Source organism: Belonocnema kinseyi, chromosome 8 (assembly GCF_010883055.1).
Source record: "Belonocnema kinseyi isolate 2016_QV_RU_SX_M_011 chromosome 8, B_treatae_v1, whole genome shotgun sequence".
Taxonomy (NCBI): Eukaryota; Metazoa; Arthropoda; class Insecta; order Hymenoptera; family Cynipidae; genus Belonocnema; species Belonocnema kinseyi.
The window spans coordinates 41,140,812-41,165,135 of NC_046664.1; the positions used below are offsets into that span (position 1 = coordinate 41,140,812).

The 24,324-nt window shown below is 27.5% G+C and overlaps 1 protein-coding gene across 3 annotated transcripts in view; it reads left to right on the forward strand.

The window, feature by feature from the left end:
* Nucleotides 1-23,769, forward strand: part of LOC117178882 (sialin-like) — a 63,079-nt gene extending 39,310 nt beyond the window's left edge. For all 3 annotated transcript variants that reach the window (XM_033370407.1, XM_033370409.1, XM_033370408.1), the window contains exons 7-12: nucleotides 9,155-9,378; nucleotides 9,495-9,644; nucleotides 14,465-14,597; nucleotides 14,686-14,841; nucleotides 17,099-17,184; nucleotides 22,210-23,769. In XM_033370407.1, coding sequence (XP_033226298.1) covers nucleotides 9,155-9,378; nucleotides 9,495-9,644; nucleotides 14,465-14,597; nucleotides 14,686-14,841; nucleotides 17,099-17,184; nucleotides 22,210-22,428 — 968 coding nt within the window. In that variant the 3' untranslated portion in view covers nucleotides 22,429-23,769. The remainder of the gene's footprint in view (nucleotides 1-9,154; nucleotides 9,379-9,494; nucleotides 9,645-14,464; nucleotides 14,598-14,685; nucleotides 14,842-17,098; nucleotides 17,185-22,209) is intronic.
* The last annotated feature ends 555 nt before the right edge of the window (nucleotides 23,770-24,324 follow it).

The window sequence follows — 24,324 nt, forward strand, 5'->3', positions numbered from 1 at the left end:
TATAAAATACATTTGTTCGCGTCTTGGAGGCTCATTGATTGCCCAAATTAAGGGGGGCGACCCATGTAACGGCTTCAAAAATCGATGTGTTTGTTTGTTGCTTAAATGGAATCTTGGCATCCCAAACACATGCTGCAAAAATTTCAGAGTCGCAGGTGCCTTCTTTATCCCCTAAAAGGCGCCCCGCGCACCTCGCGCTAGCCGGCCGATGCTGCCTGCCAGCCGGCCGGACAGTGGTGGGGCCGAGGCCACGTCCAATCTGCTTCGAAATATTTTCAGCCGATGTATGCTGCTGGAATGGTCAATAAAAAAAACTTGTAAGAAACCAAAAAGATTATTAAGTGTTTGTCCGATTCAGTTCTCCTTGCATACACATATAGTTAAAATGATTATCCTTTTTCAACCACTGCAAACAGCAAAAAAATTCATTTTAAAGAATTTCATGCACATTTTTGGGCAAGAATAAACATGTTTATTGCAACGGCCTCCATTTTGCAAAAATAATAATTTAAAAACTTTTTTTTGTTCACAAAGGAACTATGAATATAAACTTTAAGAACCTTTTTTGTTTTTTGTATCAGACGAATTTGTGAGAAACTTGAGTGCCGGCAATTTCGCATCTTCCAGCTGAACATGTTGAACGTCTGCCCTTTTCATTAAAAATTTTATGAATATTTATAGCTGAAAAAAGTTATTTTGTTGTTCAAAAGTTCCTTAATACCCCAAAAAAATTCTGGAAAGATTCGTTATATTCTTCATCCCCAAAATAATCCCAAAATATACCCTTATTTTTGAGTTGTTACATGGGTCAACCCACTTAAGAACCTTTCATGACCCACCTGAATTTTTTTAATATGGGGAATATAACAGTACTGAATTTAATGTAATTGTTTGCGTATTTGAGAAGCATAGATTAATTTATTGAAGAACTTCCGGTGACTATTCTTGATTAATCAATAGCTACTTAGAAAGATTTAAAAAAGTGGCATTGTTTCTATGAAGAAAACTTTGGTTTGAATTTGGCTTAGAAGAATACCGTAAGTTAGAAAGTAGTTTATTTTATCAGAATACATCAGACGATATGTTGGCGGACTTTCTGATTTTCTGAAAATAAAATTTTCGGTAAGGGATCGTCTATAAACTACGTTACCACTTTAGGGGGGGGGGGAGATCTCACAAAATCTTTTATTATTAACGGGAAGGAGGATGGCGGTCCCAATCAAAGTAACGTTACATTACATTATTATTATTATATACATTATTACATTATTTAGAAACATTTTTGTTCTGAAAGTACATGCGGTAACGTTTTTAGTACGATTCCAGATGATGAATGATTTTGCTAGAAAATTGATCTTTTTGTTTAAAAATTATTATTTTTAATTGAACATTCAACTTTTTGGTTCAGAATTATTGAATTTTGTTCAAAATTTTTCTTTTTTGGTAGTAAGTGCATTTTTTTTTAGTTGAAACTTAAAATTTTTTGTTCAGAATTCTTGAATTTTATTTTAAAAATCGTCTACTTCTATAGTAAATTAATCTTTTTGTTTGAAAAATTATCTTTAACTTTTTGGGTATTAGTTCTCTTTTTTAAATTTTTTGTCGTTAAAAAGTTAATCTTTTTGTTTGAAAATTCAACTTTTTGTTTCAGGATTCTTCACTTTTATTGAAAATTCATCTTTTTTAGTAATAAATTAATCTTTTTGTTCAGAAACTCATCTGTTTTAGTTGTAAATTCAACTTTTTGGTGTGGAATTCTTGAGTTTTGTTAAAAATTAGTTTTTTTTCGCTAGAAAATTAATCTTGTTTTTTTTAAGAATTCTTTTTCTTTTGTTACATATTTAACAACTAGGTTTTAAACTTAAACTACTTTCTTAAAAATTTATTTTTTATTTGGCGCTTCAAAATTTAGTTAAAAATTCCATTTGTGGTCGAAAATGGCTCGTTTCTTATATGTAAGAATTCAACTTTTTGTTAAAATTGAACTATTTTGTTAAAAAATGGCTTTTTTTGTTGGTTTAAAAATAATTTAGTTGGGTTGAAAATTCAACTTTTGGGTCAAAAGTTGTTGTATTTTGTTAGAATCTCGTCTTTTTTCGTAAAACATTAACTTTTTGATTATAATTTTATATTTTTGTTCATTTCAAATCGTAATCGATTTCAAATTATTTATGTCTTACGGTCCAATCGTTTTACGATTACGATTACGATTACGATTGGACCGTAAGACATAAATAATTTGAAATCGATTACGATTACGATTTGAAATCAATAAATATCAACGGTCGAAAAAAGGATTGATTTGTTTCATCAAATCACTTTACAATTTATATTTTTGATTTGATAATTAACTATTTTGTATAGAAAATTCTTTTTTATAATTCAAGCTATTTTTTTCAAATTAAAAGTTTTAACTATTCCATTTTTTGATTACAAATTTACCTTTCTTAGTTAAAAAATCAATAACACCCGGATTAACGGTCACATAAAATTCAATCAGGCACATTTCAATACTGAATGAAAATCAATTTTTTATTTTAATTGTTGATTTATTACCGAAGTTTATAATACACCACACGGCCACGTATACAATATCGGAATGTTGGCACTGCTATAAAAACACACAAAAATCAGTGTAAACGTAAAATCGGGTTTCACTTAAAGGCCGCGTTATTTTTGGCAGGGGGGGGGGGGTCATTACCAAATAAACTGTTGTAGTTTATGGATAATCCCTAAGGCGGAAAAATACGCTTGAAAAATATTAAAAGTATTCTTTTTTTCTTTTGGTAGGGAAAAACCTCCCTCTATGAAAAAGCAAATTCATTTGATACCTATGAGGAAACAAAATCCTCACAAAATGAGCACAGATAAATGCACCCATCGTCAAAACATTCATAGTACTTCGCAGCGGCATTTGTCTTTATGTCTCCAGATATATCAATAGAACACACTGTATAATGCCTAGGTAATATTACAGGAAAATAAGGTTTATATTATTATTATTATTATCATCATCATCATTCACATTATTTCATTATGAGGGGATACAGCTTATTACACTTATGATAGACCCAAAATTTTGGGTCCCAAATCAACTCGGAAAGTTGACCTTGAGGCTCGAATGGATGCGGATCAGGTTATATGTGGCATATTCTAGCCAAGAGAATACTAAGTCCAGATCAAAGTTGAAAAATGATAATTAGCAAAATTAGAAATCGATAATTTTGCATAAAAAAATTTTTGTTGATCAGCTGAGAATATAAATTATGATGATTTTGAAAACTGAAATGTAAATTAATGATTAACAAGTGAATAATAATAAAATTGATTTGACGAGACGATTCGGAATCGGTTCAAAATTTTATCATTTCCAGATGTCAACGTAAAAAATTAAACGGTTTCAACTGGAAAGTCTTATTAGGGAAACAAATTTTAAACAACTATTTTCAATTTAAAATTAACTTCAAAATATTTAATAGATTCACAATTAATTTATATTTTATATTCATATTGATTAATTATTAATTTATTTTATTTTATTTATTAATTTACTGTCATTAATTGTCAGATTCAAATTAATTACATTTCAGATATTATTTCAATTAAAAATTTGAGAATATGAAATTTATTAATTGAGAAAAAGATGAATTGCTTAATATTCAGAAATATTTGACTATTCATTTAAAATCAATAATTCTAAAACAAATATTGAAAAATAAATAAATAAATTTTGAACACACATTATTCCAAGAAAAAATCCGAGTAATTTGAATAATGTTAATTTTTAAATTATTTCAAGTAAATTAAAGGAAGTGTCTACGTATGTCGACAAAATCCGACTAATTTAAAACGAATTGAAAACAATTTAATTAAATTAATTAAATAAATTTAATTAATTAAACAATTAAAAATATTAATTTAGAAAAGAAATTTAGAATTTTTGTAAGAATTGTGAAAGGCTTCAAAATAATAAAACAACATTTTCTCAAGATTCCCAGTAAAATTAAAAATGATTTTTTTGTATTTTGAATAATGAACTTTAATAGAATATTCAAAAGTATTTCCAAAATTGTAAAAGATGAATCTGAAATATTTTAAGGAATTATTTTTTATTTCGCAGGATTTTTAAAAAAATGTATGAAAAATTGAAATATTTTTGAAAAATGTTCAGAAGTCCTGAAAAAATGTCAAAGATAGTTTAAAATTTGAAAAAATCTAAAACAACATGTAGAGATTTTTCATGATATTAAAATAAAATTTTGAAGCTTTTTCTAATCCTTCCAGCTTATAATTGACCAAAATGATTTACAGCTCAGTTTTTATTGCTTCAAATGGAAAACATTTGAGCTTTAGAGAGCTTAGATTTCTAATTTTTTAATTTCATTGAACGTGAAGAATGTTTGCAAACCGAGAAAAGAACGTTTTTCATATTTTTTTAATTAAAACAGCCACCCTGGTTGTTGCTAAGAGTTTTTCAGACAGATTTTTAATTGTTAGTTTCTTTGCCATAGTCATAAGCTTGTTATGATCTGTAAAAAAGGATTGTTATGAGAAGTTGCTAGGTGTAATATGCGTTTAATACAGAAAATCTCATATGTTTTCTATTAAGAATGCTGTGGACCATGATACTATGATAGGCAGATTGTTGTTGACAATTGAAAGATTTGTGTAGACTCATTCAAGGAAAAGTTCTAATAATCTTTGTCATCGCTAATTATTATTAATATACAGGGTTTCCAAAAAGTCTGGAAACACCTAAATAACTGTCCAGATAAATTATTATTCCAATGAAGCAAGTTGACCTTCAAGCTCATTTCAAAGTCACCTTTGTGTTTTCAAATTAGAACCCATATTTTTGACATCGAAAATCGAAAGGGCGGGAAACTTTACGTTTAAATATGTACTTAAGCTATAGGTCAGGTGTGACTTTGCAGGTCTGCTGAAGGTCATTCAAGCACCTATGAACTATGACGTGAGTACACATTTAAACGTAAAATTGCCCACTCTTTCAATTGCCGATGTCAAAAATAGGGGTTGCCATTTAAAAACACAAAGTTGACCTTGAAATAACCTTGAAGGTCAAGATCAAATTAGAGGTCATCATTGGATTTCTCGTTGAAATTTACTCCAAGATTTACATTGACCCATTGTAATGATATTTTATTTGGACAATTATTTTAGTGTTTCCAGACTTTTTGAACACCCTGTATACTGTTGTTCTAGTGTGGGTTTTTAATTCATTTTTAGAGTTCAATTTGGATACTAAATCGATTTTTACAGTTCTTCAAAAAGAGATTCTTATGGATTTTTCCTATAAATATTGATGTAAGTTGTTGCTATATGAGCAACTTCTCTTTCTGCTAATACGCATTGTTGTAGTGAGATTTTTTCTTCGTTTGTTGATCAAATAATGAAAGTTGCAATTGATTAAACTGCAATGCTTATTAATCTATATTGGAGGAAATTATGTTGTGTCGTTTGTTGGGACATATTCTGTAAACATTGCTATATATGAAGCCATGCTAGAGTTATAGTCTTCCGCTGCTTTAGGAACACCGTTTATATAGGGTCTGGCCTATAGTCGATTTTAATTGATGAAACAATTTAATATGTCCTTATGATTGATCTTTAATATTGTGGGTTATTGTAGATCATTTCTATAGGTTGTAATATTATTGAGTGTATCGTTATTGACTATAGTTGCAGAAAAAAATTATAAGATCATGGTAGGCAGATTGTTTTATTGTTTTTATGGGTAGAATTACCCTTTTCCCTCGAGGTTCTTATCGACCCGTGTTTGCTGTTTCTTTTTCCCATTGGGGTGGTTGTAAATTATTGCAGGGTGTCTATCCTACCTGGAAAAAATGGAATTGTCAGGGAATTTTTCTATAACTGGAAATGGCAGGGAATTTTTTTAAAGTCGGGATTTGTCGAGAGCGTACTTAATTTTTTTAATTGCAATATTAAATTAAATAGCAATGATTCTTCATTTTCTTGAATTTTTTGTTAATCCATTTTTTTAATTCAACTATTCTATTAATGTATTTTCATGTATTTAATTATAAATATTTTTTAAATTAATTTTATTTACATTTCAGATATTTAATTATAAATATTCATGTATATAATTCATGTATTTTCGAAATTTTGTCTTTCATGGTAAAATATTAATCTTCTTGTTAAAAAAATCATCCTATGGGTTAAAATTTTTAATCTTTTTTTGGATGCAATATCAGCTAATACATTTTTTGTTCCAAATTCGCCTTTTTGAATGAAGATTTAATTACTTGGTTGAGAGTTACTCTTTTGTTAAAAATTAATTTTTTGTGGTTCAAGATTCAGCATTTAAATTGAAAATTCATCTCCTTGGTTGAAAAATGAGATATTTTGTGAAAAATTGGTTTTTTCGTTGACTGAAAATGAATTTTTTCACTGAAAATTTCAATATTCACGTTGCAACTGTAACTATTTTCTTAACAAATTTTTGTTTGTTTCTTGTTTTTGAAAATTAATTTTTTTATAGGAAATATAACTATTCCATATTTGGTTGAAAAATTATCTTGTTTAGTTAAAAAAAATTTTGATTTTTGCTAGAAATTAATCCCCTCTGGATTGGACATTAATATTTTTCTTGGAAATTAAATGATTATAATTAAAAACTCCTCATTTTATTTTAAAAAATCATCACTTTGTTTGAAAATGTAACTATTTAAACAAAAATAGTTTTATTTTTGTTGCAAATTAGTTTAATGTATTACCTGAAAATGGAACTGTTCCAGTTGAAAATTATATCCTTTCAGTTGAAAGTTCATTTCTTTGATTAAACTGACTGGAAATTTAACAACTATATCTTTTTGATTAAAAAATATTTTTGGATAAAAAAATTAGCTATTCAATTCAAAGATTGATCATTTCAGTTAAAATTTATATTTTTGTTTAAAATTTATTTATTTCATTTTGGTCGAAACTTGATATTTTTTAGTTTTAAATTGAATTATTTGCCTAAAAATTTGTATGTTTGTATTGGATAATGCAAATATTTCGTTAATAATTTATGAATTTCGTTGAAAAATCGTATTTGTTTTAGGAAATGCATCTTTTTGGTTGCAATTAAAACTATACTTGGTTCAAAATTGAAATCTTTTTTTCAAAAATCAATTTTTTTTTCAAAATTCATCAATTTCAGATGAAGATTCATCATTTTAGTTAGAAACTTATTAATTTTGTAAATAATTCAACTTTTTGTTTTGAAAATTGGTGTTTTTTAGTTGAACATTCACCTTTTTTTTTTTAATTGTCTTTCTTGGTGGAAAATTAATCTTTCTGTTCGACAATTAATCGTCTTTTTTTAGCATTTATTTTTTTTTTGCTTCAAAATTCAAGTATTGCAATAAAATATGATTATTTGAGAAATTAATTCATTTTTGTGGTGGAAAAATAGTTTTTGTAATTGAAAATTCAACTTTTCCATTTTTAGTTGAAAACTGATCTTTTTTAGATCCAAACTCAGCTATGTGTTTTTAAAAATAATCTTTTTTTTTTCAATCGTCTTTTTGGTAGAAAATTAATGTTTTGGGTTAAAAATTCAACTATTTTGTTACAAATATATCTATCATTTTGAAAATACAAATTTCTACTTGAAATTTTAAGAATTGTCAGCAGTTTAAATTGAGTTTAATATAGTTCCCATATTATTTTTCTTAAATATGCATTTAATTTTAGTTATAAGTAGATACGAGTAACATAAAACGTTTGAATTATTATTCAGATTTATAGAGTTTCGAGACAAGTTCAAGAAATGATTAATTATGTTTTGAGTATTATTTAATTAATCTTTCGTGTCAAAATATTTGAGAACATCTGGTCAGATTAATTGAAGGCCTAGCAACTAAAAAACAAAGCATTATAAACTTGGCAAAAAATAATCCTGGAAAAAATATGAGATACCTGGAAGAAACGTGGAATTGTCAGAGAATTGTTTTCCAGGATTTGAGTAGACACTCTGGATTGCTTAGGAAATTATTTTCGTATTTGATGAATTTCTTTTCTAGGAAGATTTATATTAACATTGGCATTTACGATTGGATGTTATTTTAGCGTGACTTTAGTAACTGTTTTGGCCATTACAATGGATAAATTGTTTTTTGCGCTGTTTTTCTAAGGATACTATTTTTGACTTTATTATCAGGTATACTTTTAAGATTTTATTGTAGGTGTCATTGACGGTTGTTAAGGTGGAATTTTTTTTCTTAGAAGAACTAAAGTTTTCTATTTGCTAGAGATTCTATTCGTGATGAATATTAGCAATTGTCTTCTTTCTTAAGAAAATTATTATCTGCGACTGCCATGTGTAGAAGTTTTTTTTTTTTTACTAACTCACTATGATCCCTTTTTAGGGTTTCTAAAATTCCGAATTTTATCAGCTTTGATCCGGACTTGATTTTTTGGTTATCTAAGAAATACAGCTATATAAGAGATTGAGGATCTGTCTTCTGGCATATGACCTGTTCCCTGATCAGATTCAACAAGACCAATTTTAAATCAGATAATATTCCATTCTTTAACACTTTTGAATAAATCATCGGTGACGTCAGGTTTTTCTTTTCACAATTCCTATTCGAGCGGTTATAATACTTTTTCCTGAGATATTTCCAAATACAGTAAAATTTTTCTTCAAGAAGGCTTAAGCATATAATAACTGCTGCATGTCCATCTAAAATTTGTGATTCACAAATCTTTGAAAATTGACTCTAATTTCTTTAAAGCTCTGAGATCAATTTGCTGAAGCGTAAGGCGAGTTAGCTATCATAGCTCATACTTCAAAAGTGTTAAGTTTTAAAATCTGTAGCGAACAAGTCTACAGTTAGGATTTAGAAGAAATTAGTTTGTAAATTATAAAGGTCTTATCATTTTGTCAGTTGCAGGTATAGAAGTTTCATTGTTCCACGATTATCAGCTTCATCTCTTTAGACCTCATCCCCTCATATTAAAAATCCATTCGAATCGCTTTTCAGAATATTTGGGGTTGTTCGAGAAACTATGCATCAGAATTGACGAGTGGTACGAGCCTGGGACCATTCGTCCAACATCATGTTTCAGCTTCTACCGGGTCATGGGGTGAGCTACTCCTAACACCTAGATTATCCTTATTCAGGGTTCAGCATCGGCATTGGATTGACCTATCCACTCTGCGGGTTTCTGATTGCTAACTTTGGCTGGCGAACCGTCTTCTACACCACGGGAAGCATTGGTGTCTTCTGGTGTATCTTCTGGTACTTTCTTGCCTTTGACACGCCCGCAACACATCCAAGGATATCGCAGCAGGAACTCCAGTATATCCAAGGAAGCGTCGGATCACAGGTCATCGGAGAAAATCAGGTCAGTCACGCATATCTCAATTCAAAGGATCATTTTAAACTCGAAACTTGATGTCCGAGTCAATTTAATATCAGCAGACCGTTATGTATTATCAGAGCGATTTTCTAATTATTCAGGACCTGCCTGTCCCATGGAAGTCCATATTCACCTCGTTGCCGGCTTGGTCTATCGGCATAACAACGTTCGGGAGAATTTGGGTCCACTACGTCTTCATCATTTCGGGACCAATGTACATGAAAACCGTCCTAGGATTTAGCATACAAGCTGTAAGTAGATCCCAACAGCACCCAATATTTTAGTTATGTTGCCGCAATATTGCCCGGTAACATAAATACAATATTGCGATATTTCGCTAAAAAAATTGTATTATATTCTAACGTTGGGAGGGAATAATCACTATTTCTGACACCGTTTTGGCGACAAGATCTTCTAATACTAGTTTTTTATTTAATCGGGTAAGACTTTCAAAAGTGAGACCTTAGCAAGTTACTAAAAATTACAGGAAAATTACGGAGAGTCATCAGTAACGCACATTTCAGTTTTTACTTTGTATGCGGTTCGGGGATGTTCCCCGGTTATTTTGAGCCAAGAAAAAAAGAAATACCACGCGTTTACGAGAAAAAATATTTTTTCGTTTTTAACAATTAACAATCTCATTTTCCCCGAAAACGACGGAAATTATGGTAAGCAATTTAGAGTTTAAAATTGTTTAGCTTCGTGAAATATAATGATTTTCACGGTTTCGAGATATAGATTTTGTTTAATTTAATTAATTTTTCCAAAAATATAGAAAAAATCTACTAAAATAGCATTTAACTAAACGAACTATAACATTTAATTGTAAAACAGTTTGTTTTTAGTTCAGTGACCATTTATAGAACAGGTTTCATGAAATTATTAAGTGGAGAAAAATTGGTTTTTATCTTTAAAATTAAAGAATAGTAGATTATGTACCTATGCAGTAAAGTTGAACTTTACACGAAGATGCAGAATTTAACGTTTGAACCAAAGGCGAGGCGGGAAAACGGCATCGGAGTATAAAACAACTTTAATGTCGTGGTGCATGTGATACTTTATCTGAAATATGCAGAATAAGTGCTTTTTTGGGAAACGGCGCTTGATTATACCGCGTACGCACGCGCGTGGGGTGACCTTATAAGTCCGAAATCCACTTTCGCAGTTTAACGTAGTTTTAAAATGAATTCTTCTCACTCTTTTTTTTTTCTTTCATTTCTCACTCACTTCTTCTTCCTTTCTTTCACTTTAATTGCCGCTCACCGCAGTACAATAAAGTGCTATTTTACTGCCGCTCCGCGGGCAGATAAAGTGCTCGTATTTTTTTTTTTAGCTCAAGCGGGATGAGTTCTAGTAATTTTCAAGATTTGTTTAGAGCACTAATTTTTGGAAATTAAATTACTACAAGGAATTTTCTTCAATTATGTCAAAAAATATTTTCCGAATTCCTCTTATTGTACTGTCAGGGGTAATTTGCGCTTACGCCGAAAAAATTTATGGGCCCTTTTACGATCCGGCAGCTCAATTGAGGCTCCGGATGCAAAAACGAGATATAGAATTATTTTTCTGATGTGGGGAGGCTCCTGAGCACTTGAAAATAAAGTCTCGAATTTTAATTTTTAAGATATATAACCACAATGAAAATTTAATGCTGCATCTTTTTCTCCTCGTAAAAATAGTTGTAGCTTTTTATTTTTCGAATTGTTTACGAAAAACTGTTTTTTTACCGTTTAAAATATTTTTAATTTTTTCACTTTAACACGCAACGAAATGAGAAGTTTTCAATATTTTGTTATAAATCTTATCAAAAACATTCATTATCATTTTCTGCGATAGATGGCGTTAGCGAAAGTTCAAAATGTTTATTAGAAAAATTGTTAATAATGTTTTTCCGAGACGTTGCAGAATTCGTGCACAAACAACTTCCAACGTTTCGGGAGTCGAGCGAATTTTGAGCAAGCGAAAACTGTCAGTGAGAAAGTTGTTCAGGAAGGTTCAAGAAAGTTTTCTGGAAAGTTGTAGCTCAATTAGAATAGTACTGAACAAACTGTTGATGTTTTAATTTGCGGGCGCAATAGATTTTCTCCCGCATAGACTACGGCCCGGTCGGTAATCCGCTACTCCAGCGTTAGGTACAAGTGTATATCACAGCCAGCCGAGTTTTTGTAATTAAAAACACAGTAAATATAAAAATCATTGTTTAATAAGTACAAAAAGTGGATTTCAATGTATAAATTGATATTTTGTTGCTAAAGATGATAATTATGTTACAACTCTCCGTATTAAAAAATAATTAAACCAATTTTTCCAAGAATTAATGTATTCCAATTTATAAAATTCAAGTTTCCTTGTTTCTCCAAACGATTTTCATTTCACCAAAATGTTTCTGATGTAAAAGACAGCAATTTAATTTGTTCACGGAAAATATTAATTTTGAAAATGCGATTTAGATTGCTACAAATTTTGGTGTTTCTATGCGTTTTTTTACGAATTTTATAACAATATTTTATAAAATCGGACTGTTTTATTTTATTTTTTCAATTTTGTAAACAGCGCTTATAATACCATCATTATCATTACTGCGATACTTAGAAATATATTTTATTATTTTTTTCAAGATATTTTTCATGTATATTAAGCAAGAAATAATTGATTAATTTATTCTTAGATACCGCATTTCTGCTGCATTTAAGAACATTTCTTTCCAACAAGCTATCATGCTTCTTTCGTTTTTTACAATTAGTAGGTTTCGAATTATTTTCTGTTTTGTCATTGGAAAACTTGACTATATTTATAATATATAATTTTGTATAGCCATTAGGATAATTAAATCAAACACCTTTTATATATCACATTATATTTTAACGATGTGCTCTTTCTCTTCATAAGAGAAAAAGAAATATTTATTATTGACCATGATTTTCCATATTTCTCGTATTTTAATAACCAAAACTCGGCTGGCTGTGAGACACGCCCTGGCGGACCGAAGGAACCGAATGGAGCCTCTATAAAGTACCCATAAAGACCCCATTAGGTCCCCATTCGGCTCCTTTTTCAAAAACTAAAAAAACCAGCAAAATCAACTTTTAAATTGTTGAAATTCGGATTCTACGTTCAAATGTGCATTAGAAACTCACGGAGTAATCGCAATACTTTTTCTTGCAGCGTTAAAAACTTTAAATAATAAAATACCTGTCATTTACATGGGCCGAAGGCGCCTTCAAGTGCATCTTTTTTTAGTAGCAGTTAATAAGCGTTCGTCGGTAACTTTAAGAATTTTTTCGCCACGCAGTGGAAACCTCAGGCAACAACGCTGTGATGCAAGTTATAGAGAATTTTATTTTTAAACTTAGCGCGCAACATACAACTTGAGCTATTATGGATGTGCTTGAAGTCACCTTCGGCAGAAGTTAATGACATTTTTTTACATTTTTAAAGCTGCAAAAAAAAGTACTGCGAGTACTCCGTGAGTTTCTAATAGAAAATATAACGTAGAATCCGAATTTCAGCAATTTAAAAGTTGATCTTGCTGTTTTTGTTTTGTTTTTTTTTTAGTTTTTTAAAAAGGAACCGACTGGGGACCCAATGAGGTCTTTACGGGTACTTTTTAGAGGCTCCATTCGGTTTCTTCGGTCCGCCAGGGACACTTTTACCTAACGCTGGAGATTCCAATTAATCTATAACTTTTCAGAAAACTTCCTTGAACCTTCCTGAACAACATTCTCCCTGACAGTTTTCGCTTACTCAAAATTCGCTCGATTCCCGAAACTTTAAAAGTTAAGACAAACACTTACACAACACTCACAAACTTTGGAAGACTTAAGGAATTGTGCCGTGTCGCTTGTGGGATAACTGCATATATAAATTGTTCCAGAAAATACGAAAAAAAATCAATTTCAAAAAAAATATCAGTTAAAAGTTTATATATTTTGTTAAAAATTTGTCTATTTTATTGACAATTTTTTTTATTGAAAATTAATTTCTTTGATGAAAAAACGTAACCATCCCATTTTTCGTTGTAAAATTATATTTTTTAGTCAGGTAGTTAGTTAACAATTTATCTATTAGGTTAGCGATTCACCTATTTTGTTGAAAATTAATTTTAATTGGTTAAAAATTAATTTCGTATCTGAAATTAGACCTAATATATTTTATGTTAAAAATTTATATTTTTTAGTTAAAGATTAAACTACGTAAGTAGTTAAAAATTTATGTATTTTGTTGCAAATTCGTTTTTCTTGATAGAAAAGGAATCTCATTAGCTAAAACTTAATTAAATAAAATTAAACTATTTTGTTGACAATTCGTTTTTTCAACTTTTATTTTATTATAATAATTGATTTTTTTATTAAAAATGCAACTTTACGGTTAAAAAATAATATGTTTCGGTTGAGGATCCAACTGTCTTGTTGAAAATCATCTTTTTTGGTTGAATTCGACTATTTTTTATTTAAAAATCAAATATTTTTTATTGAAATATCAAGTATTACATTTGTTGTTAAGAATCGGTGTTTGGTCTGAAATTCTGCTGCTTAGTTGAAAGCAGAACTACTCAATTGAAAATTAATATGTTGCTTGATGATTTTTCATTTTAGCTGAAAGCCCCTCTTTTTTGTTGAAAATTTAACTAATTTGGTTAGAAATTGTTTTTTTTTTTAATTTAGATTTAGGTATTGTCTATATGTCAAGGCAGAAGACCATGTTTGACTGAAGATTCATCTTTAGTTGAAAATTCAACTACTTTTATAAAAATTCATTTTTGTTGTTGATATTTTGTATTTCGTAATAAAATATTAATTTTCTTGGTGGAAAAATAATCTTATTGATTAAAAAATAATTACATTGGTTAAAAATTGAACTATAGAAACGGTCAGGGTAAATGGAAAATTAGTGAGGGAAAAGTCAGGAAAAGACAGTAAATTTCGAAATTGGCATATTGCAAAGAAGAAATTAATTTATTGCAGCAATATTGCGTGCTATTGGGCGAAAGGAATTAGAAATTACTGGAAATTAAGATTCTAATTGTTTTTCTGATTATATTTTCACAATATTTATGAATCTCTTTTTTCAGAATGGTATTCTAACTGGTGCCCCATTCGTCTGTAGCTATTTAAGTTCGGTCCTCTTCTGCTACGTTGCAGATTTGCTGGTTACGAGACAAATAATGTCTTTAACCAACGTTCGAAAAATTTTCACTGCATTTTGTAAGTTCTTCCAAAAAACATATTTACAAATTTATTTGAAATATCTGTTTTTAAATATATTCTCAAAATTTATGATTTTTTTTCACAGCACAAGTCGTTCCTGGAATCCTCGTGATTTTAATTGGATACTTGGGTTGCGATGTTGTCTTAGCTCTCATAGTTTGGTTTATTGCTGTAACTTTAATAACAGCTTCTTATGCGGGTGCAATGGCGAACATTGTTGATATTGCACCAAACTTCGCAGGTAAATTATATACTTATAAGTTTTTTTATTTCTTACACATTTAATTTAAAAAGTTTAGGATTGAAAAATAGAAGCATTAATATTTAAATGGCTTGATGATTGTTTACTTGGATGAGTTACTAAATTTTTGTTAAAAATTTTTGACACCTTTTCGGAAATATTCCGGAGAGACACAACAAGTTATATATTTTTACCCGAAAAATCACGTTTATAACTAATTCTATTCTCAAGATAAAAAAATGTATTAAATTGCTGTAAATCTGAATTATTGATCCTTTTTCGAACTGGAAAAAGGGTAAGGTGTGAAAGAACATTTCCCTTCTTTTTTTCAACTGGATAAATCAAAAATCATAAACTTTTATAATTAATACTGAAAAAAATTTATATAATATATTATTATTGTAATGCTAATTATAGCATTTTTTTATTTTTATTGTCCCAATATTTCACAATATTAAGCTTCTTAAGTATATTAAAATTATTTAGTGAAATCCATCAAAATAATTCAAATCTATTAATATTTAACCATAATGAAATATCTAATCGATTCCAATTTCTTTGAATCTAAATTATTTCTTCTCATAATATTTCATTCTAAAATTTAATTTAAAAAAAAACACGAAAATTTATGATTATTTTTTTGTTATTTTTAGAAAAATACAAATATTTTTTTCATGACTTTATTAAAGGGAGTACAAAATGATTACTGTAAACTGTAAATAAACCTTAGATTATTTTTGTGCTTTTTAGCAAAAATAAAATTTTTATTTTGGTTTCCGCTGACTGATATTTTACTTCTGGACTAGAAAGAAGGTTTTCCAAAATGTCTAGTAAAATTAAACTTGAAATTGTGGCTGATGATGAAACACTTGAAAATTAATAAAACTTGAAAGATAACAAATTTGAATTAAATCCAGACTCTACATTAGACAATTCAGAAATTGGAGAATATAGCAGTTTCGTTTTCTAAATGTTTATAAATTTAAAGTTTAAATCCCTGATAGTTGAACATTTTGAATTTCGAATTTTTTAAATATGCCAGTTTTAAAATTATAAGCTTTGAAAATGGAAGGCATTTAAGTTCAACACTAACCAATTTTAAATAATTTCTTTAAAGGGAACAAAAATTTACAATTTTATATTAAAAGCATTTTGAAATATGCACATTATTGCACTTTTTTCATATGTGCTTATTTAAAAAAAATGTATTATAAATTAAATAAACATGGTTTTTCGTTTCTAAAATTAGCATTATAATAATTGATTTAACTATTTAGTTTAAAACTCGTTTTTCTTTTTAGGTTGAAAATTAATTTTAACTGAAGATTAGACTATAATCCAGTGTTGAACATTTAATCATTTTCGTTGAAAGTTCATCCTTCAATTAAAATCAGGTTTTTTAACCAAAAATGTAACTATTCAATTTTTGGGTAAAAGCTAAATACTTTTGTTAAAAAATTATTTTTCTGTTGAAGATTCATAATTTCAATTGAAAATTCATCTCTTGTTTGCAATTTAACTATTTTAATAAACAATTGTTGTATTTTTGGTTGAAAATTGATTTTTTTTAAATGAAAATTACTAATCTAGATGGATATTCCATAATTTTAGTTGAATAATCATCTCTTTGGTTAAAAAAAATTTAGTTGACTACAAATTTAAGTATTCAGCTTTTGCTTGAAAATTCAATTTTTTGAAATTTGTCTTTTTTGGTATAAAATTAATCTTCTTGGTTGAAAACTCATCTTCATCTTTACTGGAAAAGAATTTTTAGTTCATTTTTTTTTTAATTAACCTTTAAACTGAAAATCAAACTAATAGAGTTGAATATTTTATCATTTTTGTTTGAGAATGTTTTTTTAAAATTAGTTTTTATAAGTGGAATATATAATATTAATATAATTAATCTATTTAATAATAATAATATTTTTTAGATTTTAATTTATAGTACCCACAACAATCTTACTTAACAATATATGTCCCTATTTTCGTGAAAAGACTCCTTATTTCCCCAGTTCTTACAGGACATCTACTCATCTGGAAAATGTTTGCACTTAAAATATAAGTATGTTATTGGGCACTGAATTTTAATTATATAATGAGAAAATAAAATGAAGGTTTGAAAAAAACATTGATTATAATAAACTCACAAAACCTGGAATACCTAGAATTTTCAGGGAATTTTTCCCCATTATTTAAGTAGACAACCTGAAATATCTTAAATTTTTTTTGGATAAATATTTATTTCTAATTATAGGCCCAGTTCTTGCCTTCGCACAAACAATTCACATGACAGCTAGCTTTTTATCGCCAATAGCAGCTGGTCTGATAACTCAAGACAGTGTAAGTAAATTTTACATTTATTAAAAAAATAACCACTCCTTAGGATCCGTCCGTAAACACTTTCATATTTTAGATTTCAAACCTTTTCTTCTATTTTCAAAAAACTTCCCCTTTTGTTCATTTAATCCCTGAAAATATGAACTGAATTAGTAGAACCCAAAAAAAAAAACATTTTTGTTGAGACTTTGGGTTAAAAACTATAATTATATTTTTTGTTCGGAATTTATCTTGTTTGGTAAAAAATTCTACTATTTCTTTGAAAATTAAATTATTTTGTAGAAAATATAACTTATTTTACTAAAAAGTAATCTTTTTCTATAAAAAATGTAACTACTTGGTAGAAAGTTGAACTGCTTTTGGTTCGAAACCCATTCCTTAAATTAAAATTTCGTCGTTTCTAGTTAAAAATTGAAATATTTGACTGAAAATGGATCCTGTTTAGTTAAAAATGCGACTTTTTGGATAAAAATTAATCTGTTTTGGTTGGGGATCACAATTTGTTGAAAACTCGTCTTTGTTTAAAAATCGACTACTTTGGTTAAACTAATACCGCTCATTAAAAAAATACATTTTTGGTTGAAGATTATCATTTGAGTTAAAAATTGAAATGTTGTGCAGAAAATTGCTCTTTTTTTATTGAAAATTCAAATATTTCATGTAAAATTTAACTCTGGTGAAAAATTAACTTTTTGTGTTTAAAATTCATATTTTTGGTTGAAAATGTAACTCCTCAGTGAAAAAGTAAACAATTTTTATAAAAATGTAACTGTTCAGTAAAAAATTAACTTCTTTATAAAAATTCATATTTTTGTGAAAAACTTAATTGTTTTGTACGTAAATTATCTTTTTGGATCGAAAATTCAACAATTCTGTTGAAAATTCATGTATTTTGTTGAAAATCCGTCTTTCTTGGTAGAATATTAATTTTCTTGGTGGAAAATGAATTTTTTTCAATGTTGTTTTTTGTTTCAAAATTTAGCTTCTTTGTTGAAAATTCGTGTTTCTTTAATTAACTTTTTATCTGACACTTTAGCTATTTTTATTTTTTGTCAGGCATTTATCCTTCATAAAATAAAAAATGGACTGGATAGTAAAAAAATTAATGTATTTTGTTGAATATTCGTCTTTTTAATTATAAAATTAATCTTTTTTGTTCAAAATTCTGTTTTTTTTTTTTTTTTTGATTATTCAACTATTTTGTCAAAAACTTCTCGGCTTTATTTTAATTGAACTAGTTAAACATTTTTTGTTTGTTGAAAATTAGTTTTTTTAATTGAAAGTTTTATGATACCATGTTGAATTTAAAAAATATATATTTTCGTTGAAAATTTAACTATTTGGTTCAAACTTAGTCTTAATTGACTGAAAAATCATAATTTTGGTGAAGAATGCAATTTTTTGATTTCCTTTGTTTATTTTAAATGTTTGAAAATTCACCTTTGGGTAGAAAATTGTTTTTGCTTGAAAGTTTAACTATTCGATTGTTAATGCAATCCTTGTGTTAAAAATTAATTAATTTTGTTGTTGAAAATTCAATTTTTTAATCAGAAAATTTCACGGTTTCATTTTTTGGTTAAAAAAATATATATTTCAGTTGAAAATTCAGCTATTTTATTTAAAATTCATCTTTCTTGATTGAAAATGAATATGAAAAACCACTCTATTTTCCCCAGGGTGGTGCTTCCATTGTACTACCCAATGCAAAAAATGTATAACGAGAGTTGATAGCCATGCAGTACCATAGGAAAAATGCATAGAAATCACAAAATAAATGTGAAAAATGCTTTAAAATCATTTATTCTTCATTGTGTAGAGTCAGGTAGTAAATGAGACTTATGAACTTGCATATTATTTTCTTTAATATAGGAAAAAGCGGCATAATTGACACAATTCAAGCAAAAACAAAAAAAATTGCATGGATATTCAGAACTTATAAAAAATAATTATAAATAAATAACAAATACAAAAATGAATTTAAAAAATGCCAAAAATATATTTTATTATCAAATTATAAAAGTTTTCAAAATTCAAATAGCGACAAGATCTTTAATTGACAAAAAATAAAATAACGAATTAAAAAATATCCGAAACTGAAATTCACGGAATTCAAAACCGACTTGTAAAATAAACGAATTATTGAATTCCGACAAATATTTCAATTCGCGAAATTTAGAACTGCTAAATATAGTTAATTGATTATTAATTTATGAGCTATTAATATCATTATAAATGTGGCAAACAATTTAATCAATCATTAATTAATAATTTATTAATTATTTTCGGCAAATTTTAAATTTCTTTAAACTTAAATTTCAGGAATAGAAATATTTATGGGAATTTAACAATTAATTTATTTTATAATTCGGCAATTTTTTTTCTTGCTAATTTATGATTTGTTATTAATTTTTTCGTTATTTTGTGTTAGTCTCGGATATTCAAACACATTTAGTATGGCGATAAAGAACTAATTTTTTTTTATATTGCCGTTTTAACAAATACTATAATAAATATAAATATTATATCTATAGATGACAAACAAGGAATATGATAAATCCTAGAATATTGTTTTCTATTGCAATGAAATAACGAATTCTTTAATTTGATATTTCTTTAATCAATCAGACTTTGTACCAAAGCTAAAATATTTTTAAAAATTTGGATGTTACTCTTAAAGAAAGACCATTAACGAATATTTTTTTATCTTTGACAACACTCATATTAATCGAAAATTATTTTTCGAAGTGCTATAATAAATCTATGTTGAAATTAAATTCTGAGAATTGAGAAAATAAAATAATTAATATCACCTTGTTTTTAAATTAATGTAAATATAATTTTCATAAGATTCTTGAGAAAATTTAAAAGATTTTTAAATATTTCAGGCTTGTCAAAAAAAAAATCTAGAAGGTTTTAAAGAATTTTTTCCTAAAATAGGATTTTACGAAATATTGTGAAAAAATAGAGTCCTTTTAAAAGATGTTTAGAACTTTTAGATGTTGAGAAGGAATCAAGAAATATTTGATACATTTTCGAAAACGTTTCCGAGTTTTCAAATATTTGTAATCTATTTAAAACTTCTTAAATTGCTGAAAATATTTTTAACTGGCACGAATTTTTCTCAAAATTTTCAAATCTCATTCCAAATTAAAAAAAATTACCTTGCAATCTTCTAAATTTTCCCAACAATTTTGAAAATATTTTTTTATTCTCTTGAAAACTTTCGAAGTTCTTTTAAATTCTACTAAGTATTTCTTAAATTTGCCCAATTTTTGTTCGTTTTTATTTTGCAATCTTACCAAATTGAAACATTTTGCTTTAAAATCTTCAAAACTATTTTTAGAAATGTTAGGAAGTCGTTTGTTATGTTTAAAAACCTTTTACAATTTTCTCTTAAAGGTCATTTTTTTCAAAACAAAAAATTATTTAAAATTCGCACATAAATATAAGAAAAATTCTTTTTTTTACTCTTGTCATACCTTCCAAAGTTTTTCTAATTTCTGAAAATTATTTAAACGTTACCTGCATTTTATATTTATTCTGTAGAATTAAAAAAATTGCCCTCAAATCTTTCCGATTCTTCTTTGGCTATTTTTGAAAACTTCTCAAATCCTGTTAAATGATCTCTTCAAATTAATTTTTCGAAATAAAATTTTTTTTTTCATTTTTCTTAGGAACCTGAAAAAATGTCTTTCAGTTTCGTAAAACTTTACAAAATTCTTTAAAAATCTTTACATGTTTTAATTATATTTTAATCATTTCAAAACTTTTGAATATCTCTTAAACTTGATGCAAACTTCTGTTAAAAAAAAAAACAAGAATCTAACGACCAAATTTGGACCACAACGAACAAACAAAAACAAAAAATCCTATTTTGATCTGAAAAAAACAAACAAAGAAAAAAATTAAAATCTTTCAGACAAAAATAAAAAAGAGGATAAAAAATCGTAGGTGGGTGCTGTCAATTTCTACCATTTAAATTTGTCTTGCCTTGATAAGGGTACTGTACGAGTTCCGAACCTTTGGTAATGCAATTTTATTTATTTTTATTTTGAATATTATTTTATTGTAATTTGATCATAATAAAAATAAAAAGGTCGAAAGGAAGAAAAAGAAAAGTAAGAGGATGTGTTTGAATGCCTTCTCATTTTTCATTCCTCTTTTTTATTTTTGCCTGAAAGATAAAAAAAAATTTTTTCTTTGGTTTTTTCACATTACAAAGAATTTTTGGTTTTTGTTTGTTCGTGGTAGTCCAAATTTGGTCGTTGGATTCTTTTTTTTAACAGGAGTTTGCATCAATTTGATTATTGGACGTTAAATAGGATTTTAATGTAATTTAAATTTCTTAAATTTTGATCTCTTAAACTTACTCCAATTTTTTTTTAAATTATGTAATATCGCAAAATTTTGCTTTAAAATCTTTCACAATTTTTGAAGATTTTAAGAAACAATTCAAAATGTTTTGTGACCTTATTCGATTTTCTCTTGATATTCCTTACAAAAGAATCATTAAAAAATTGCCCATGAATTTTAAGAACTTTTTTTCACACCCTGACAAAATTCAATTTATCTAAAAAATTTGTAAATCTTGAAAAATAAAAAAAAAATGGTCTCAAAGTCTTCTATATTTTTTAACAAACATTTTAAAATCTTCAAAAGTTCAAATTATTCTTTGAAAATAAAACCGAAACGATTTCTCCTCAGATCTTTCATAATTATTAAAAAGCTTCTGTTTTATTCTTTGTCTTTGGGTATTCTCTGAGTTCACGCGATTAGAAAAATCCACCGTGTCATTTTTACAATAATTACGTAAATAAACTTGATATCTTTTTAAGAGTTTGTAACGGCTCAACATGACAAAAGACATATAACAGTCAAAACAACTAGAAAAAAGTTACTACTAGCGCCGCCGCATGGTCTTTTTCAACACATGGGCCATTTAGAACTCTCGCTGACAGGAGGCTGATTTTCCCTAATAAAAAAAATACATATTTATTCAAAATGCTGTTTTTTTAAAATTACTTATAGCAAACACTTGAGGCTTGGAGGACTGTTTTTGGTGTCACAGCTGCCATAGCTTGTGGTACGTATGTTGTTTATCAAATTTTTGGAACAGCAGACATACAAGCATGGAATTATCCCGATCAAAAGTATCCTCGTTCGGTGGAAGAAGATTGGCAACCATTAAATGAGTCGCCAAGCAAAAACGGAAAGATCGCTTCCAGACGATCAAGCCTTTCTGAATAAGAAATAGATTAATCTTACGAAACTCATTGTAAACGTAATACATCCAGAATCGAATGTTGGAGTATATTTTATAAACGCTCAACAGCGATTTAGAAGAAATTTTTTTTTTTAAAGAAATCTCATTTATTAGTAATAATATTTTACATAGTTTAGTGGGTATCCTTATTCTCCAATTTACTATTCTGAAAAAGTTCCCATTTGTTAGAAATAACTTCTGAGAAATATTTCAAAGAATTTTTTTTCAGATTTATATTTTGATCTGTGATTTTAAATAAATCTGAAGCTTGCTCACTACTTTTGTTTACAAGGACTCGAGGATAATCCTATAACGAGAAATTATTTTCATTTGAAAGTTTGTATATTATCTGGAAAAACATTTAATTGTATGTTATTGAGGTTAAAAAATTTATTTTATTTTGTACAATTAACTTACTGTAGTCATTTCCCTATTACATCAATGTCATTCCATGAACCTGTGAATATTTTCTGTAATAGGAGAATCAAAGAATTCAAGTATCGAATCAAAACACCGCTAAATTGACAAGAATAATTTCCATTTTTCAATTTTGCATTTATTATATAACTATCTAACTCTCTAAATTTAAATGCGGAGATTTTTCGTGTTCTTTCTTATTCTAATTATTATTTTAGTCAAATTGGCGAAGTTTTGAGGCGAATTCCTTATTTGCATTTTTAATGTATCACATAAAGACATCTGATTTTACATAACCAGTAGGATGTTGTTATAAGAAATAAATGTCAAACAAAAAACGACGTAGATACTCGAACGAAAACCGTGACGTAGTCATGTGTTATTATTTTGTCGCTACATCATCTAAAGTTAGTTTTAAAACAAATATCTCAGCCACAAATATTTTTTACTAAAATTTAGATCATAAGAAGTAGGATGTGAGGACTCTGACACATTACTTTAATTTTTAATTATTTGAGACGCTTGGGACCCCTATGGCTTATGATCAGGGCTGTCACAGTAACCTTTAGTTGTTTATTTTTTATCTCATTTTTTTTAAAGAAAAAGGCACTTTAGGCACTTTAAAAAAAAATCACACTATAAACATTTTTTAAATAAAAGGTCACCTTGATCCATCTTATTTTAGATTTTATTTTAAAAATTAATTGATCGATATATGAAAATTCTATTGAATATCAGACCTCACACTTTTTCCCTTTTTTCTTCTTTTTAAAGAATTCCTCTTTTTCCCTTATTACCAAGAAACTACCCCTTTTCTTGTTCTCAAACGCGAACTGAATTAATGAAACTAATAAGAAAATCCAAATATTTTTTTTTCATAGTTAAATTCTCTTTGGTTGAAAAGTCTATTATTGTAATTTTGGTTCAGAATTGATCTTTTTGAGTTAGAAATTGTTTTATTTCGTTTAAAAATTTAATTATATTACTGAAAACTCAACTATTTAGTTGAAGAAGAATATTTTTTGTCAAAAATTTCTACCCTTTTCTAGAACATTCATCTATTTTGGATTTAAAAAACATATTTTTCATAAAAAGTGATTTTTCTGGGTTGATAATTAAATTCTTCGTTCAAAATTGAACTATCTTCTAAAAAAAGTCATATTTTGGCTTGTAAATTCAACTGTTTCTTTGGAAATCCAACTATTTTCGATTTCAGTGTAATCTTTTTCCTTATAAATCTCAACCATTTAATTAAAAATTCTACTATTTGGTTATAAATACAATTTTTTTTAATTCGTCTCTTTTGCTTAAAATTGCAACAATTGGATTCTAAATGCAACTGATGAGTTGAAAATTAATTTTTTTTATCAAAAATTGAGCTATCTGATTAGTAATTTAACTTTCTTAATTTTATATAAGCTTTTTTGTTAAAAATTTATCTTTATTAATATGGAAGAAATGTC